This window comes from Macaca fascicularis, chromosome 10, assembly GCF_037993035.2.
Source record: "Macaca fascicularis isolate 582-1 chromosome 10, T2T-MFA8v1.1".
NCBI classification, from domain to species: Eukaryota; Metazoa; Chordata; class Mammalia; order Primates; family Cercopithecidae; genus Macaca; species Macaca fascicularis.
In genome coordinates this window covers 1,024,646-1,040,106 of record NC_088384.1, presented here as the reverse complement: position 1 = coordinate 1,040,106, position 15,461 = coordinate 1,024,646, and the positions used below count along the sequence as shown (strand labels likewise).

The 15,461-nt window shown below is 55.5% G+C and overlaps 2 protein-coding genes and 1 long non-coding RNA gene across 6 annotated transcripts; 1 reads left to right on the top strand and 2 right to left on the bottom strand.

The window, feature by feature from the left end:
- Positions 1–76: 76 nt before the first annotated feature.
- On the bottom strand, positions 77–4,216 carry TYMP (thymidine phosphorylase). 2 transcript variants are annotated; one of them, XM_005566873.4, is made up of 9 exons: positions 3,724–4,216; positions 3,364–3,566; positions 2,839–2,937; positions 1,901–2,030; positions 1,488–1,606; positions 899–1,061; positions 571–801; positions 326–466; positions 77–243 (listed from the first exon to the last, which is right to left on the bottom strand). In XM_005566873.4, exons 1-9 carry the CDS (start codon positions 3,935–3,937, stop codon positions 95–97), a joined length of 1,449 nt encoding a protein of 482 aa, XP_005566930.3. In that variant the 5' UTR covers positions 3,938–4,216; the 3' UTR covers positions 77–94. The 2 variants fall into 2 exon arrangements, with proteins under 2 accessions (XP_005566930.3, XP_045219263.2); XM_045363328.2 differs by lacking the exon at positions 2,839–2,937.
- Positions 4,217–4,598: 382 nt separating this feature from the next.
- Positions 4,599–6,689, bottom strand: CIMAP1B (ciliary microtubule associated protein 1B). 3 transcript variants are annotated; one of them, XM_045363335.3, is made up of 7 exons: positions 6,661–6,689; positions 6,139–6,281; positions 5,740–5,943; positions 5,361–5,465; positions 5,107–5,228; positions 4,883–5,023; positions 4,599–4,731 (listed from the first exon to the last, which is right to left on the bottom strand). In XM_045363335.3, the coding sequence occupies exons 2-7, from the start codon at positions 6,245–6,247 to the stop codon at positions 4,651–4,653; spliced, it is 762 nt and encodes a 253-aa protein (XP_045219270.2). In that variant the 5' UTR covers positions 6,248–6,281; positions 6,661–6,689; the 3' UTR covers positions 4,599–4,650. The 3 variants fall into 3 exon arrangements, with proteins under 3 accessions (XP_045219270.2, XP_045219271.1, XP_065377985.1); XM_045363336.3 differs by lacking the exon at positions 6,661–6,689 and having other exon boundaries at positions 5,740–5,872; positions 6,139–6,376; XM_065521913.2 differs by lacking the exon at positions 5,740–5,943 and having other exon boundaries at positions 6,139–6,689.
- LOC141407815 (uncharacterized) lies at positions 4,922–12,425 on the top strand. The gene is made up of 2 exons (XR_012418525.1): positions 4,922–5,157; positions 11,842–12,425. It is a non-coding gene; the product is annotated as an uncharacterized lncRNA (long non-coding RNA).
- Positions 12,426–15,461: the final 3,036 nt, after the last annotated feature.

The window sequence follows — 15,461 nt, the reverse complement described above, 5'->3', positions numbered from 1 at the left end:
GTGTTCGCCGAGACGGCCCCGCCCCCGCGGCCCCGATCCCTTCGCTCCCGCCCCGGCGAGCCAAGCACCCACAAAGTTTCGCGGCAAAGGAGCTTTATTGCTGCGGCGGCAGAACGAGCTCGGCGAAGGGCGAGGGGGGCGCGAAGGGCGCGCGGTCCGAGAGTACGAGTGCCTCCTGCAGGGCGCGGCGCTGCGGGCCGCTGAGCGCGGGGCCGTCCCGGTGCACGCGGAGCCAGGGTGTCCCTGCGGAGCCAGGGGCTGTCAGAGGCCGCGCGGCCGGGGCGGGGCGGGGGCGCGGGGGCAGCGGGGCGGGGGCGGCGCTCACCACGGCGCAGCCTCTGACCCACGTCGACCAGCAGTTCGGCGCCCACCCCCAGGCGGAGCGGCTCCCCAGCGCGGCTGCGCCCAGCCCCGAGCTCGTGCAGCACCAGCGCCAGCGGCAGCGCCCGGACCAGCTCCACGGTGCCTGCGGGGAGAGGGGCTGGGACGCGCGGACTCGGGAAGGGGCGGGGGCTCAGGAAGGGAAGGGGATGGCGGAGGCGGGATGACCAGGACTTCCCCGACGCTCACCATCCGCGGGCGCCAGCAGCTCCTCCTGCTCCTGGGCGCGAGGCAGCAGCTGCCGGCGCTCTGCGGGGCTCCCGGAGCACAGGGCTCGGGCCAGACCGGGATCCACGCCCTGCGCCGCCAGCATCCGCTCGAAGCGGCCAAGGGCCGAGCCGTCGTCCAGCGCCGCAGCCACCCGGGCAGCGCCCTGGGCCTGAGTCCCCGCGTGTCCGCTGAGCCAGAGCAGGGCGCCCCCTGCGGGCGGGGACGGGGCTTAGGCGCGGCCCGGCCAGGGCGGCCCCGGCGGGAAGCACCCCCCGTCCGCCGCTCCCCTGCGCCCCGTCCCCCTCACCGAGCGTGGTGACCAGGTCCCTTAAGTCTGGCGGGCCTGCGCCGTCCATGCAGAGCAGCGCCTCCTCCACCTCCAGGGCGTTGCCCACGCAGCGGCCCAGGGGCTTGTCCATGGCGGTCAGCGCTGCCGCGACCCGAAGCCCTAGGCTGGCTCCCACATCAACCTACCGAGACGAGGCTCAGCGCGGACCCCACGTGGCGGGGCGTCCTGCAGCCCATTCTTTGTCGAACTCCAGCCCCTGCTGCACCCTGGGTTGCCAGCCCGCCAGGATGAAGTCAGGGAAGGGTTGGGGTGGGGAACAGAAACGAGTGAAGTGCCACACCTCGCCACGGGGCCAGGAGGAACTTGTACTTGGCCTAGGAGAGGGACGCCACAGAGGGCCTCCCCAGGCCCAGGCTGGGCCAGCCTTGACCTCTAAAGTCACAGCAGGTTGGGGGTCCGTGAGGGAGGGAGGGACTTCGGGCAGAAGAGGGTGGGACTGGGGTTAGGCAGGACTGCTGAGTGGAGGGAGGCAGTGGGGACGAGAAGGGTGAAGGGTAGGCTGGGCCCGCATGAAGACGCTTCCCCAGGAAGAGGCCACACCGCTCACCAGCGTCCTTGCCAGCTCCCGGGCCTGCTCCTGATTGGGGAAGACGGCGGCCCCTCCGAACTTAACGTCGATCACCAGAGCAGACAGGCCCTCCACGAGCTTCTTACTGAGGATGGAGGCTTTGGAGGCAGAGGAGGTTGGAGACAATGGAGAACCTAGAGCTTCTTGGGAGACTTGGGGGATGCCGACTTTGGGGTCAGGGGCCCTGAGCATTGAGGGTCAAGTCCCTTATGGGGGTGGCAGCACCTGGTGGGTTGTGTATCAGGCCACCTCACGTGGTGGTCAGGCATCTTGTGATGGGGGTAGGGGGGCACACTGTCAGGTGACACATAACTCCTAACGAGAGAACCCTGACTTGAGTTTGGAGGTCAGGGGCCTGTAACATGCAGAAGCAGGCCATGGAGTCAGGTCACCTGTGATGAGTGGCAGGCTGTCCACGGTGGCTGTCACATCTCTGGCTGCATATAGGATTCCGTCTGCAGGGACCAGCTGCTCACTCTGACCCACGATACAGCAGCCCGCCTGCTCCAGCAGCGCTTGCATCTGGTCAAACATCCCCTATCCTCAGTGACTTCTGGCAAATGGCCCAGAGCCTTTTTTTTTTTTTCCTAAGACAGAGTGTTGCTCTGTTGCCCAGGCTGGAGTGCAGTTGGCACAATTTCTGCTCATTGAGACCTTTGCCTCCTGGGCTTGAGTGATCCTCCCACCTCAGCTTCCCAGTAGCTGGGACTGCAGGTGCATACCACCACATTGGGCTTTATTTTCTTTTTTCTTTTTCTTTTTTTTTTTAAAGATGAAGTTTTCACTATATTACCCAGGCTGGTCTCCAACTGGGCCCAAGCGATCCTCTCTCTGCCTCCCAGAGTGCTGGGACAGGGTCTCACTCTGTTGCCCAGGCTGGAGTGCAGTGGCATCATCACGGCTCACTGCAGCCTAGACCTCCCAGACTCAAGTGATCCTCCTGCCTCAGCCTCCTGAGTTGCTGGAACCACGGGTGCGCACCACTACACGCGGCTAATTTTTTTATTTTGTAGAGACAGGGTTTCGCCATGTTATCCAGGCTGGTTTTGAATGCCTGGGTTCAAGGGATCTGCCCTCCTCAGCCTCCCCAACTGCTGGGACTACAGGTGTGAGCCATCGTGCCCCACCAGCCATCTATAATTTTGATCAACTCCCTGTTTTATGATCCTGATCAAAGTTCCACTGATGATTTTGGCTCAGGCCCATGAGTAACCTTGACCAGTGTCCTTATTAATGACCCTAATGATCCACCAGTGATCCTTTAGTGATTCTGGCCAGGGTCTCCATCATCAACCTGGATCAATGACTGATCCATGCCCCACCCCCGTACCTGCTCTGGGCTCTGGGTGACATTGAATCCAGGAATAGACTCCAGCTTATCCAAGGTACCTCCTGTGTGCCCCAGACCACGTCCGCTGATCATTGGCACCTGGTGGTCAGGGATGCTGAGTGCCCTGCACAGTACTCCTCCCCCCACCTCCATGTATCCCTTCACCTTCCCTGGCTAGGACCTCAGCTGGATTTAGAAAGTATTTAAGCAGCTATAGGGGCGCCCAGCTGGTGAGGGAATGGAAAGGAAGTTTTCTCGGTTGAGAAGTGTCAGTAGGGGAGAAGGTTGGTACCCGTCCCCAGGGGAAACAAGGGGAAAGGGGTCTGAATTCCATCAGTGGATCTTTTTCCTGCTCCAGGGGGCCTGGTCTGGAGCCGGAGGGGCCCCAAGCTCTGTGCTGGGGAGAAACCTGGGTACTGTCTTGGGGGCTTTGGGCCAAGCCTGAGGTTGGGAGCTGCCTGTGGATGGCCTGGTTGCTGCATGTGGGGTCACAGGCTCCCATCTGGGAAGGAGGTGGTTTCTAACCTTGCAGCCACACGCCGCCAGGGCAGGTGCGAGGACCAGGCTGACCTTGTCGCCTACACCCCCTGTGGAATGCTTGTCCACAAGCTGCTGGTGCCAGGCCTCTGGCCACTCCAGCTGCTGCCCCGACTGGGCCAGGGCCTGGGTCAGCACCGAGGTCTCCTCCAGATCCATGCCCTGAAGTCGGATCGCCATCAGCATGGCCCCTGGTATGTGGGGGTACCCGTGAGGGTGGCAGCCCACAGCAGTGGGGCACCCTGGGGCCGGTGCTGGTAGTAGGGCACTGTCGCACCCCCAGGGACCCATAGTCTCTTGGGCTGACCTCCCGGTCGGGGTCAGGAACGCCCAACCCTCCCCACGCACCGATCTGTGCGCCCTGCGCACTCCCGTTCACCACAGCGGCCACGAAGCCCCTGATGTCCGCTTCGCTCAAGCGGCCTCCGTCTCGCTTTATGCGGATCAGCTCCGGGAGCTGCTTGGGCTCTGGCGAGGGGTCGAGAAGTCCCTGGCTCCCTTCCCCGGAGAGGTCACCAGGCGCAGGTGGGGCTCCGGTTCCCACCGTCATCGAGGCCGCCATCGCTCGGGGCCCGCGGGGATGCCTGACACGTCCGGGGTCTGCGGCCTCCTGGCGTCGGTGTCTGAGCCACGTGCTCTTGTCCCGACCCCTTTCCCGTGTCTCTCCGGTGTCCGCCCCTCGGTCCTGTGTCTGTGTCGCCCTTGTCCGTATCTGGCTCCCGCTTCCCGCCCGTACCTGCTCAGGGCGGCTGCCCTCGCCCGCCTGCTCCGGATCCCAGCCCAGGTACCCGGCCTCGGCCTCGGGTCGCGACCGTAGGGTTCGCGCACAGCGGTCCACTGCGGGCGGCGGGGCGGCGACGCCCCAGGACAGCAGGCGGGTGGGGCCGCCTGGCGGGCGGGGCTCAGCAGTCACCGCCCCGGGGGAGCCTCGCGCGCCGCCCCCCTGCCGATGCCCCGGACACGCGGGACTTCCGGGCCGTCGGGGCCCGGGGCCGTCGGCGGGAGTGACCACTGGCCGGTCCCGCGCGGCGTGGGCCTCGGGCGTCTGCGGCTCCCGAGAGTCCCCCTCCCGCCCTCGGTGGGGTCTCGACGTTCGGACGCGGCGCAGCGCTGGAGTCCCGGCCCCGCCCCGCTGCGTTCGGAGTTGGGACACGGCCCCAGCCCCGGCTCCGCCCCTGGCCTTGCCCCAGGACGCGCAGAGAGAGAGAGAGGCGGACACGATGCGGACTCGCAGACTTTAAGCAAACAAGTGTGGGGCCGCTCCCGCCTGCCAGGTCAGGTGTCCGCGTGGGTCACCAGCGGGGCCAGGTAGTCCGAGTGTCGGATCCCGAAGCTCCAGCCGCGGGGCTTCTGGTGCTGCGGGCCCGGAGACACCACTGACCTCGCGGGGCCGGCGTCCTCTCCGCGCCGGGACCCCTGGATCCCCGGGGACCCTGATCCCATCACTCCGACCTCAGGCCCTCCCCACTCCCCTGACTCTGACCCTTGACCCTGGACTCCAGGCCACCTGATCCACGTTGTAGGCCGCGGGCCCTGGCTTCTGAGTGTTGTCTTGGGGGAGCGAAGTCCGCGCCAGCATGGTGAACTGGGGGGCCCGGGACTTGTAGACCCCCGGGCTCACGACGTGGTAGGCGCATGGGCCTGGGGTCTGCGGGAGGGCAGAGGGTGCTGGCTGCCGCCTCCGCTGCCGCGGACCAGGGACCCCTGCGTCCGCCCCGGCCCCTCCCCCACCTTGCTGAGGTCCTCGAAGAAACTGCCCGCCGCTCTGCGGCCGTAGATGGAGTAAGTTGGGGCGGAGACTTTGCCGATGACGCGTGGACCCAAGAGCGAGGGCACAGTATAGGCCCCGGGACCTGGGGAGGAGGCAGGGCTCGGGGGTAGTGGGTCTCCGTGGACAGGCGCAGGGTGGTCCCAGCTCCCGGAGGGCGGTCCCCGGTTTGGAGTGGGAAGGCCCACAGTGCTGGGATGGGCCTTTCTGGCCTCACCTGGGCTCTGCTGCTCCGCCTGGACACCCCAGTTTCGGGGAGCAATGGTGTGCCGAGGCGCACTGGGGTACGTCGCGTTCCCCGCTCGCTCCGGGAAGTACCTGCCTGCGGGGCGGATCAAGGGTGTGGGGGTCTGGAACTGGGGGGGGGGCCTGGTGGGTACCCGAGATGGGGTCCTGGGACTAGGGGGTAATCTGAGCCACGATTTGTCAAAGCCCCGTGGGGTTCGGGGTTTGGGATTTGAGACCCGGATATGAAGGTTCCGACTATGCGGTGTTAGGGTATCTGAGTGGGACTCGGGATTCAGGTGGGGGGTTCCCAGGTGGGCCTCCCTGGAGGCAGTTCGGCGTTGGGTGGCCAGGGTCCCGGGGGTCCTGACCAGGTCCGGGAGTGAGGAAGGGCGCTGAGCGGCGCGGGCGGCCGTAGATGGAGTAGGCGGGGGCGCCGTCGGGGCCGCGCACGGTCATGCGGGCGGGCACCAGGTGGCCGGGCCCGGGGCCGCACGTCGTCTGCTGCGTGGGGAGGCGCGCGCCGAAGGTGAAGGCGGGGGCGCGGGGCCGCGACGGGTCATGCAGGACGTAGCCTGGGAGCATCCGAGTCAGCGCCTGGCCGGGCCCAGCCCCCACCCCCGTCTGGAACACGGACCCTCCCCCGGCACAGACCCCCTCTCCCCTCTAGCAGGCTCGGTTCAGCCCGGAGCGCAGACCTCCCTGGTCTCTTCCCCTTCCCTCCCCCCGGCACCGTCCCACCCCTCAATCCCGGGGCCCGCCCCTGCTACCGGTGTTGGGCGGCAGCTTGTATTTGGGCCCAGGGCCTCCGTAGTGCGCTGCGATGGGGCCGCGGGGCCGGTGTGGCCGCCAAACGCCCACCCAGGCGTCCGAGCCCATAGCGCGGGTGGGGGGCGCTTACGGCTCGCAGCACCTGCGGACAGAAGGCGGTGGCCGCGGCCCCTCCACCCCAAATTCTTGGGGAGCGCACTTTCCCACTACCCTGGGATTAGCGCGCGGTGGGGCGGGGCCTGGTCCGTATCCCTGGCGCCAGCAAAACAAACGCGAGCTTCCTGCCCCGCTGTGTGTGGCGTGGGGCCGGCAGCGGGTCCAGGACCATCACCCGGACTCCAGGCGGGTTAGGTAGGGACGTGAGCTCGCGGGGGCCAAGTTTAGACCCAGACTTGGTGGAGGGAATCACCTGGGGGCGGGGTGGGGGCAGGAGATTTTCGTAGTGTTGGGAAAGGGTGCCCCGGGGAGGGCCTGGTGTGGGGGACCCGGTGCCCCGAGGGGAGGCCCCGAGGTGCACTGACCTGTAGTGGTGGCTCCTGTTATGGGAAACAAAGCGACGTGGCTGGACACCCCCGCTCCGCCCCGCCCACCTCCCAGACCCCATTGTGGCCCTTTCCCGCTTCCTGGCAACCGCACTGACTGCCTACCCACCCCAACCTGGCTCCGCCTCCCCCCTCGCCCCCACCCAGTGCGGCCGCTGGGCCTCTCCGTGGATTCTGTGGCACGGGTGGGACAGTAGGCTGAGCCCCCTAGAACGCTGGCCTCACCCTTACCCAAGCTTCAGTACACCCATTCTAGAACTAGGCAAATCTGCAGACAAAAGCAAGGATGGGAATAAAGGAATTGAATAATGCAAAGCACACACTCCATTTAATTATGTGTAGAGAGAGAATTTCTTGTCTATTTAAGCCCATGAAATATTCGCAAAAAACAATCATGTATTGGGCCACAAAATAATCATACAAATTGAAAAACAGATATGACACATGATTTGATTACAATCAAATACAATTCTAGGCAAACAAAACGTAAAAAAAAAAAAAAAAGGAAGAGGGCCGGGCGCGGTGGCTTACGCCTGTAATCCCAGCACTTTGGGAGGCCGAGGCGGGCGGATCACGAGGTCAGGAGATCGAGATCATCCTGGCTAACAAGGTGACACCTCGTCTCTACTAAAAATACAAAAAATTAGCCGGGCGTAGTGGCGGGCGCCTGTAGTCCCAGCCACTCGGGAGGCTGAGGCAGGAGAATGGCGTTAACCAGGGAGGTGGAGCTTGCAGTGAGCCACTATGGCACCACTGCACTCCAGCCTGGGTGACAGAGTGAGACACTGTCTCAGAAAAAAAAAGGAAGTGGAGGAAGAAGACTCAGCCTGGGCTGAGGCCCAGTGAGGCCTCAGTGAGACCCATTTCAACAAAAAAAACTTTAAAAATTAGCTAAGTGAGATGATATACACCTGTAGTCCCAGCTATGGGGTCGGTGGCTGAGGTGGGAGGATCTGTTGAGTCTGGGAGTTGGATCCTGCAGTGATCTGCGATCCCACCACTAGACTCTGGCCTGGGTGACAGAGTGAGACCTTGTTTCAAAAAAAAAAAAGAAAGAAAGAACAGGAAGCAGGACCAAACACATATTTTGAAATTGACAAACCTTTTTTTTTTTTTGAGATGGAGTCTCACTCTGTCTCCCAGGCTGGAGTGCAGTGGCGGGATCTCGGCTCACTGCAAGCTCCGCCTCCCGGGTTCACGCCATTCTCCTGCCTCAGCCTCCCGAGTAGCTGGGACTACAGGTGCCCGCCACCACGCCCGGCTAGTTTTTTTGTATTTTTTAGTAGAGATGGGGTTTCACTGTGTTAGCCAGGATGGTCTCGATCTCCTGACCTCGTGATCTGCCCATCTCGGCCTCCCAAAGTGCTGGGATTACAGGCGTGAGCCACCGCGACCGGCCTGAAATTGACAAATCTTTTTTAAAAAACCGTGGATCAAAACTTGTCAGAAATAATCTGAAGTTACAAACTGTAGCAGGACGAGCCGCAGACAAAACTCCTCAGACACCTAGTTAAAGAAGGAAGGGGTTATTGCAATTTTTATATTTCCTCCTTTTGATGAAGATCTTTCTCTGAGGCCAGGTGCGGTGGCTCCCGCCTGTAATCCCGGCACTTTGGGAGGCTGAGGTGGGCGGATCACCTGAGGTCAGGAGTTGGAGACCAGCCTGGCCAACATGGTGAAACCCCGTCTCTACTAAAAATACATAAATTAACTGGGCGTGGTGGCAACCATCTGTAATGCAGCTACTTGGGAAACTGAGGCAGGGGAATCACTTGAACCTGAGAAGCGGAGGTTGCAGTGAGCCAAGATTGTGCCATTGCACTCCAGCCTGGGTGACCAAGAGAGACTCAGTAGCAAAAAAAAAATTTTTTTTCTGAAGACATCACTGATCAATCATCCTGTGTAGGTTTTGATTGTCCCTTCTTGTCCAGGTTGATTTGGTGCCATGTTGGGAGAATGGCCAGCAATTTTAAGTCAGTGTCAAAACCATTTGAGCCACATTTGAGCAGCTGGAAGGAAATTTGGAAGGAGTAGCTGTTGGGTTAAGTCAGCCTTTCATTGTATCAGTCTCATAGGTGTTCGCTGTCATATCAAAGTGCTGCACCCACATTATTGGTTAGCAGTTGTACTTTTGCGGAGGTTCGACACGTGCAGGGTTTTTTTGTTTTTTTTTTGTTTTTTTTTTTTTTAGATAGAGTCTCACTCTGTCGCCCAGGCTGGGGTGCAGTGGCACGATCTCGGCTCACTGCAAGCTCCACCTCCTGGGTTCACTCCATTCTCCTGCATCAGCCTCCCGAGTAGCTGGGACTACAGGTGCCCGCCACCATGCCCAGCTAATTTTTTTTTGTGTGTATTTTTAGTAGAGACGAGGTTTCACTGTGTTAGCCAGGATGGTCTCGATCTCCTGACCCCGTGATCCACCAGCCTCGGCCTCCCAAAGTGCTGGGATTACAGGAATGAGCCACCACGCCCGGCCAGGTGCAGAGTTTTCAAAGAATCATACAGAGTAAAGTAATACGATGAACTCAGTTTGCAGAATGATTTTATTTTTATTTTATTTTATTTTATTCTATCTATCTACCTATCTATATTTTAATAGTGACACTCAGCTATTTTTATTGTTGTTGTAGAGATGAGATCTTACTTTGTTGCCCAGGCTGGTATCAAACTGACTTCAAACAATTCTCCTGCATTGGCTTCCCAAAGTTCAGGGATTACAGACGTGAGCCACTGTAGTTGTCCCTATATTTCTTAAATGTAGTATAAAAATAGTATAAACTGTATGCTCTTTTTTTTTTTTTTTTTTTGAGACGGAGTCTTGCTCTGTCGCCCAGGCTGGAGTGCAGTGGCGCAATCTCGGCTCACTGCAAGCTCCGCCTCCTGGGTTCACGCCATTCTCCTGCCTCAGCCTCCCGAGTAGCTGGGACTACAGGCGCCCGCCACTGCGCCCGGCTAATTTTTTTCTATTTTTAGTAGAGATGGGGTTTCACCATGGTCTCGATCTCCTGACCTTGTGATCCGCCCGCCTTGGCCTCCCAAAGTGCTGGGATTACAGGTGTGAGCCACCGCGCCCGGCAACTGTATGCTCTTAAATTACTTAATTTAAGTGCTTTTTTTCTTTGTGCCAATTAAATAGAGCTCTTTGTAAATTAAAATCACATATAGATATAAAGACATAAAAACATAGACAAAACAAAGATCTTGTGGCTTTTCACTTGAGAATTTTAGTTATAAAACAGTAGGCCAGGCGCAGTGGCTCACACCTGTAATCCCAGCACTTTGGGAGGCCAAGGTAGGCGGATCACCTGAGTTCAGGGGTTCGAGACCAACCTGACCAACATGGAGAAACCCTGTCTCTGCTAAAAATACAAAAATTAGCCAGGTGTGGTGGTGCACGCCTGTAATCCCAGCTACTCAGGAGGCTGAAGCAGGAGAATTGCTTGAATCCGGGAGGCGGGGGTTGCAGTGAGCCGAGATTGCACCATTGCACTTCAGCCTGGGCAACAAGAGCAAAACTCTGTCTCAAAACAAAAACAAAAGCAAAAACAAAAACAGTAAAACATAATAATATAAATTCATGGGTGTGTAAAAGGACAGTTGGATTTAAATTATATTTTTGATAAAACAGAACAAGTTAAGGTTACCTGTTCAGATGACTAAAGCTTTTCGATTTTCATTACCCTACCAGTAATCCTCTGAACAAGATGGGAAGACAAGACTGGGTGTGGTGGCTCACGCCTGTAATCGCAGCACTTTGGGAGGCCGAGGCAGGTAGATCACTTGTGGTCAGGAGTTGGAGACCAGCCTGGCCAACATGATGAAAACCCATCTCTACTAAAAATACAAAATTAACCGAGCGTAGTGGCAGGCACCTGTAATCCCAGCTACTCGGGAGGCTGAGGCAGGAGAATTGCTTGAACCCAGGAGGTGGAGGTTGCAGTGAGCCAAGATTGCACCACTGCACTCCAGCCTGGGGAACAGAATGAGACTCCGTCACAAACAACAAACAACTCCTCAAATGAATATAAATATTTAATTCCAGTTAGATTTCCAATGTTAAAAATAGGAAAACACAAATTTAAAGTTCATATGCAAAAATGTGTTCAATTGTCAAAAAAATTCTAAAACAGGAAAAGAATAAAAGGTTCTTAGATATTAACTGTATGCGATGGTTAATTTGATGCACCAGCTTGGCTGGGCCTTGGGCGGGGGCAGCTCTTTGCATTCCTGGCCCTTCCTTGCTCCTGAAGCCTGGCCATCGCAGCATCTTTTTTTTTTTTTTTTTTTTTTTGAGACGGAGTCTCTCTCTGTCGCCCAGGCTGGAGTGCAGTGGCCGGATCTCAGCTCACTGCAAGCTCTGCCTCCCGGGTTCACGCCATTCTCCTGCCTCAGCCTTCCAAGTAGCTGGGACTACAGGCGCCCGCCACCTTGCCCGGCTAGTTTTTTGTATTTTTAGTAGAGACAGGGTTTCACCGTGTTAGCCAGGATGGTCTCGATCTCCTGACCTCGTGATCCGCCCGTCTCGGCCTCCCAAAGTGCTGGGATTACAGGCGTGAGCCACCGCGCCCGGCCCGCAGCATCTTTCTGCATTTGCTGCTTCTGAATCCCTTTGCATCCTCTTTTCGTGACCTTGCTGTTAACGTCATCTTACTAGGCAATGATTCTCTGTTAATGTTTTTCCTGTTCACATTCCTGGTGTGGTTGTTCCCTTCTGATTGGAACTAACTCAGGATAGAGATTTTCCGAGGCGAAGATGAGAGAGGTGGGGTGAGTGTATCAGGCAAGAACCACTTGGGTTTAAGGTAGAAATGGATTTATGATAGGGAATATTATAGAATCACTGGATGCGTTGGTGGTATAATAGCTGACAGGTGGCCTTTGGGACTACTGAGCTTAAGAGGAGACCTGGGTAGCTGTGATTCTGAGATCAGGAACCTGCCGGGGATCCTGAGGCCGCGCCCCTGCTGCCCAGGCCTCCCTCAGCAACGGCTGAGTCTCCACAGCCCTGCCTGCCAGCAGCCTCAGCGCAGGGCGGAGGCCTCCGAGGAGTCCTTCCTGCGTTTCACATCTTACACAACTGCACTGACTCCAACAGCCTCGCCCAGAACTCTGGCTGCAACGGAATCTGTAAAACACAGTATTGCCTCATTTGTATTTTAGGTTCTAAAATACCGGAAAATAAACAAAAGGAGGTGAGAATGGAAGCTGAACACGATGGACCACATTCAGCGCAGTGGAAAATCAAGAGTCCTGATGTGAGCACTGCAGGCTTGAGATGTCGTCTTCCACCCAGGGAAGACGTTCATGGCAGACGCAGCGGAGAGGTCCAGGCCGGAGATGCCGACCTGCCAGGCGTGCGCAAGCCGTGGGAATGGATGGGGCCGCTTAGTGCAGGGGTCACCAAGTCCAGCCACCACCTGTTTCTGTAAATACAATTTTATTGGGGCCGGGCACGGTGGCTCACGCCTGTAATCCCAACATTTTGGGAGGCTGAGGCGGGCGGATCACAAGGTCAGGAGATCGAGACCATGCTGGCTAACACGGTGAAACCCCGTCTCTACTAAAAATAAGTACAAAAAATTAGCCGGGCGCGGTGGTGGGCACCTGTAGTCCCAGCTACTCGGGAGGCTGAGGCAGGAGAATGGCATAAACCTGGGAGGCGGAGCTTGCTGTGAGCCGAGATCATGCCACTGCACTCCAGCCTGGGCGACAGAGCGAGACTCCGTCTCAAATAAATAAATAAATAGATAGATAGATAGATAGATAAATAAATAGATAAAATAAAAATAAAAAATAAAGTTTTATTGGAACGCAGCTACATCCTTTTGTTTACTATTTTTTAAAGTTAGTTTTGTGTTACAATGGCTGACTTGAGTAGTTGCAAGAGACTGTATGACCTGCAAAGGCAAAAATAGCCACAATCCAGCTCTTTGCACAAAAACTTTGCTGCCGACTGAGAGTGTGCACGTGGGTAAAGAGCTCCAGGGCCCTGCAGCACTCCGGGGGCTGGAGAGTGGCAGAAACCAGCACTCTGATACATGGATCATAAACAAGCCACAGCCTCCGATGCTCAGCGCTCAGGCGTGTCTCCGCCAACTTTCATGAGTTAGCTTGTGGGATGTTTGATGGGTGCAGCTTCTCAAGTTTCTGCCGTCCTCAGCAGGGACCTTAAGCTGGTGGACTCATATTTGACATCTGCGGTGAGGTCCTGTCAGATTCCAGGAAGACTTAATTTTCCCAACTCTAATAGATTCCTGTGAAACCCCAGCATAATTACCTTACATGGGTTAAATATTAAAATAGAGACCAGGCCTGCAGAATCCCTGAGCAGACAAAACCAGTTAGGCATTGTAACTGACCTCAACCTTGCCTTAATGGAAAACATAAGTGAAACTTAACTGGAGTCATTTCTGATAAATGGTTATGTTAAGCAGAAGTAAAACTCAACCCCAGCCAGTCCTAAGCAGCCAGTTAATTCTTGATTGTGTAACTAGGAACTTCCCAACTAGACAGACCAAATAAGGAAGTTGAATAACTGGAACCAATCAAGTCATTTCTTCAGTATGCCTCCTCATTTTCTTAGACAGACAAATACTTATCTCTGACATTTTTGTCAGTGGCCTGAGAAAAAAAGTGTTTATGGTGGGCTCACGCCTGTAATCCCAGCACTTTGGGAGACCAAGGCGGGTGGATTACTAGGAGTTCAAGACCAGCCTGGCTAACAGGGAGAAACCCTGTCTTTACTAAAAATACAAAAATTAGCTGGGTGTGGTGGCGGGCACCTGTAATCCCAGCTACTCGGGAGGCTGAGGCAGGAGAATCTCTTGAACCTGGGAGGTGGACGTTGCAGTGAGCCAAGATCGAACCACTGCACCCCAGTCTGGGGGACAAAGCGAGACTCTGTCTCAAAAAAAAAAGAAAAGAAAAGAAAAAGAAAAACAAGTGTCTATATGAAGTATTTTCTCAGAAAAAAGAGGAACGAACCCAAATGCTTTTCACGTGCATGCAGCTTGATTAATCTTTAATAAATAAGAATATTGGTGAGTTAGTAAAAATGGACTTTCTACCTAGCTTTGTTAATCAAATAAACTCATATTATCTCCATCACACAATTTGTCAACAAGAAAAATAAACTGAGATGACAGTTTTATTTATTTATTTATTTATTTTGAGATGGAGTCTCACTCTGTCACCCAGGCTGGAGTACAATGGTGCAATCTCGGCTCACTGCAACCTCTGCCTCCCAGGTTCAAGCGATTCTCCTGCCTCAGCCTCCTGAGTAGCTGGGACTACAGGTGCGTGCCACCACGCTGAGCTAATTTTTGTATATATACATGTTTTTTTTGTTGTTGTTGTTGTTTTGTTTTTTTGAGATGGAGTCTCGCTCTGTTGCCCAGGCTGGAGTGCAGTGGCGTGATCTTGGCTCACTACAAGCTCCGCCTCCTGGGCTCAGCGATTCTCCTGCCTCAGCCTCCTGAGTAGGTGGGATTACCAGTGAGTACCACCACGCCCGGCTAATTTTTTTTGTATTTTTAGTGGAGACGGGTTTCCATTGTTGGCCAGGCTGGTCTCCAACAGGCCTGGTGACCTCAGGTGATCCACCCGCCTTGGCCTCCCAAAGTGCTGGGATTACAGGTGTGAGCCACTGCACCCAGCCTGTTCAAGTAAATTAAAATGGAGACCAGGCCTGAAGAATCCCTAAGCAGACAAAACAAGTTAGGCCTCGTGACTTCAACCTTGCTTAAATTGAAAACATAAGTGAAACTTAACTTGAGCCATTTTTTTGTTTGTTTTTTTTTTCAGTAGAGACAAAGTCTTGCTATGTTGCCCAGACTGGTCTCAAACACTAGTCATCTGCCCTGCCTCAGCCGCACACCCAAAGTGCTGGGATTACAGGCATGAGTCATTTATTTTTTTTCTTTTTTGACATAGTTTTCCCTGTTGCCCAGGCTGGAGTGCAATGGCGCAATCTTGACTCACTGCAACCTCTGCCTCCCTGTTTCAAGCAATTCTCCCACCTCAGCTTCCCAAGTAGCTGGGATTACAGGCACTTGCCATCACGCCCAGCTAATTTTTGTATTTTTGTAAAGACAAGGTTTCACTGTGTTGACCAGGCTGTTCTTGAACTCCTGACCTCAGGTGATCTGCCCACCTCCGCCTCCCACCAAAGTGCTGGGAATATAGGCATAAGCTACCATGGCTGGCTGAGTTGTTTCTGATAAATGCTTCCATTAGACAGAGATAAATTTTAACCCCACCCAATCATAAGTAAACAACTATCATTATATCACGGATACTGACTTTCCAACACGATAAGCCAAAGAAAGCAACTCCATAACCGTAACCAATCAAATCATTTCTTTATTGTACTTCTACATTTTCCCAGTAAAAACTTGCATTTGATATCTTGTCTCTGGAATACTAAACCTCTTTCAGTCAGGTGTTCCCCAATTCATAAATTGTTTTTTACTCAAATAAACCCTTTAAAATTTTGTCGTGAGTCAGATGTTTCTTTAACACATGGTTGCAAAACATGCTGTTGGTAAGGAACATGGCTTAGATCCACATCCAAGTCCTAGTGCATTTTTTTTTTTTTTCTGTCACCAGGGCCATATTGCTGGCTTGCCACAGGTTACATGGTAATGACTGGGCATCATTCATGGGAAACTGCACCACGTAAGCAAGCCTGGCTAGGCCCACAGTAGGCCCCGGGCACATTTTCGGGTGCGAAGCAGAGGAATAGCAACCGGTGAGGTAGAAGGAGAACCAAGAGACTGTGG

Bases quoted from the DNA above. Each gene is read 5' to 3' on its own strand.
- TYMP (XM_005566873.4), bottom strand. From the start codon at position 3,937: ATGGCGGCCTCGATGACGGTGGGAACCGGAGCCCCACCTGCGCCTGGT. The intron at 3,567-3,723 runs GTGCGTGGGGAG...CCCACATACCAG, and splicing joins TGCGCAGGGCGCACAGATCG to GGGCCATGCTGATGGCGATC. The intron at 802-898 runs GTGAGGGGGACG...CCCCGCCCGCAG, and splicing joins GGACCTGGTCACCACGCTCG to GGGGCGCCCTGCTCTGGCTC.
- CIMAP1B (XM_045363335.3), bottom strand. From the start codon at position 6,247: ATGGGCTCGGACGCCTGGGTGGGCGTTTGGCGGCCACACCGGCCCCGC. The intron at 5,466-5,739 runs GTCAGGACCCCC...TCCGCCCCGCAG, and splicing joins CTTCCTCACTCCCGGACCTG to GCAGGTACTTCCCGGAGCGA. The intron at 5,024-5,106 runs GTGGGGGAGGGG...GCCCTCCCGCAG, and splicing joins TCTTCGAGGACCTCAGCAAG to ACCCCAGGCCCATGCGCCTA.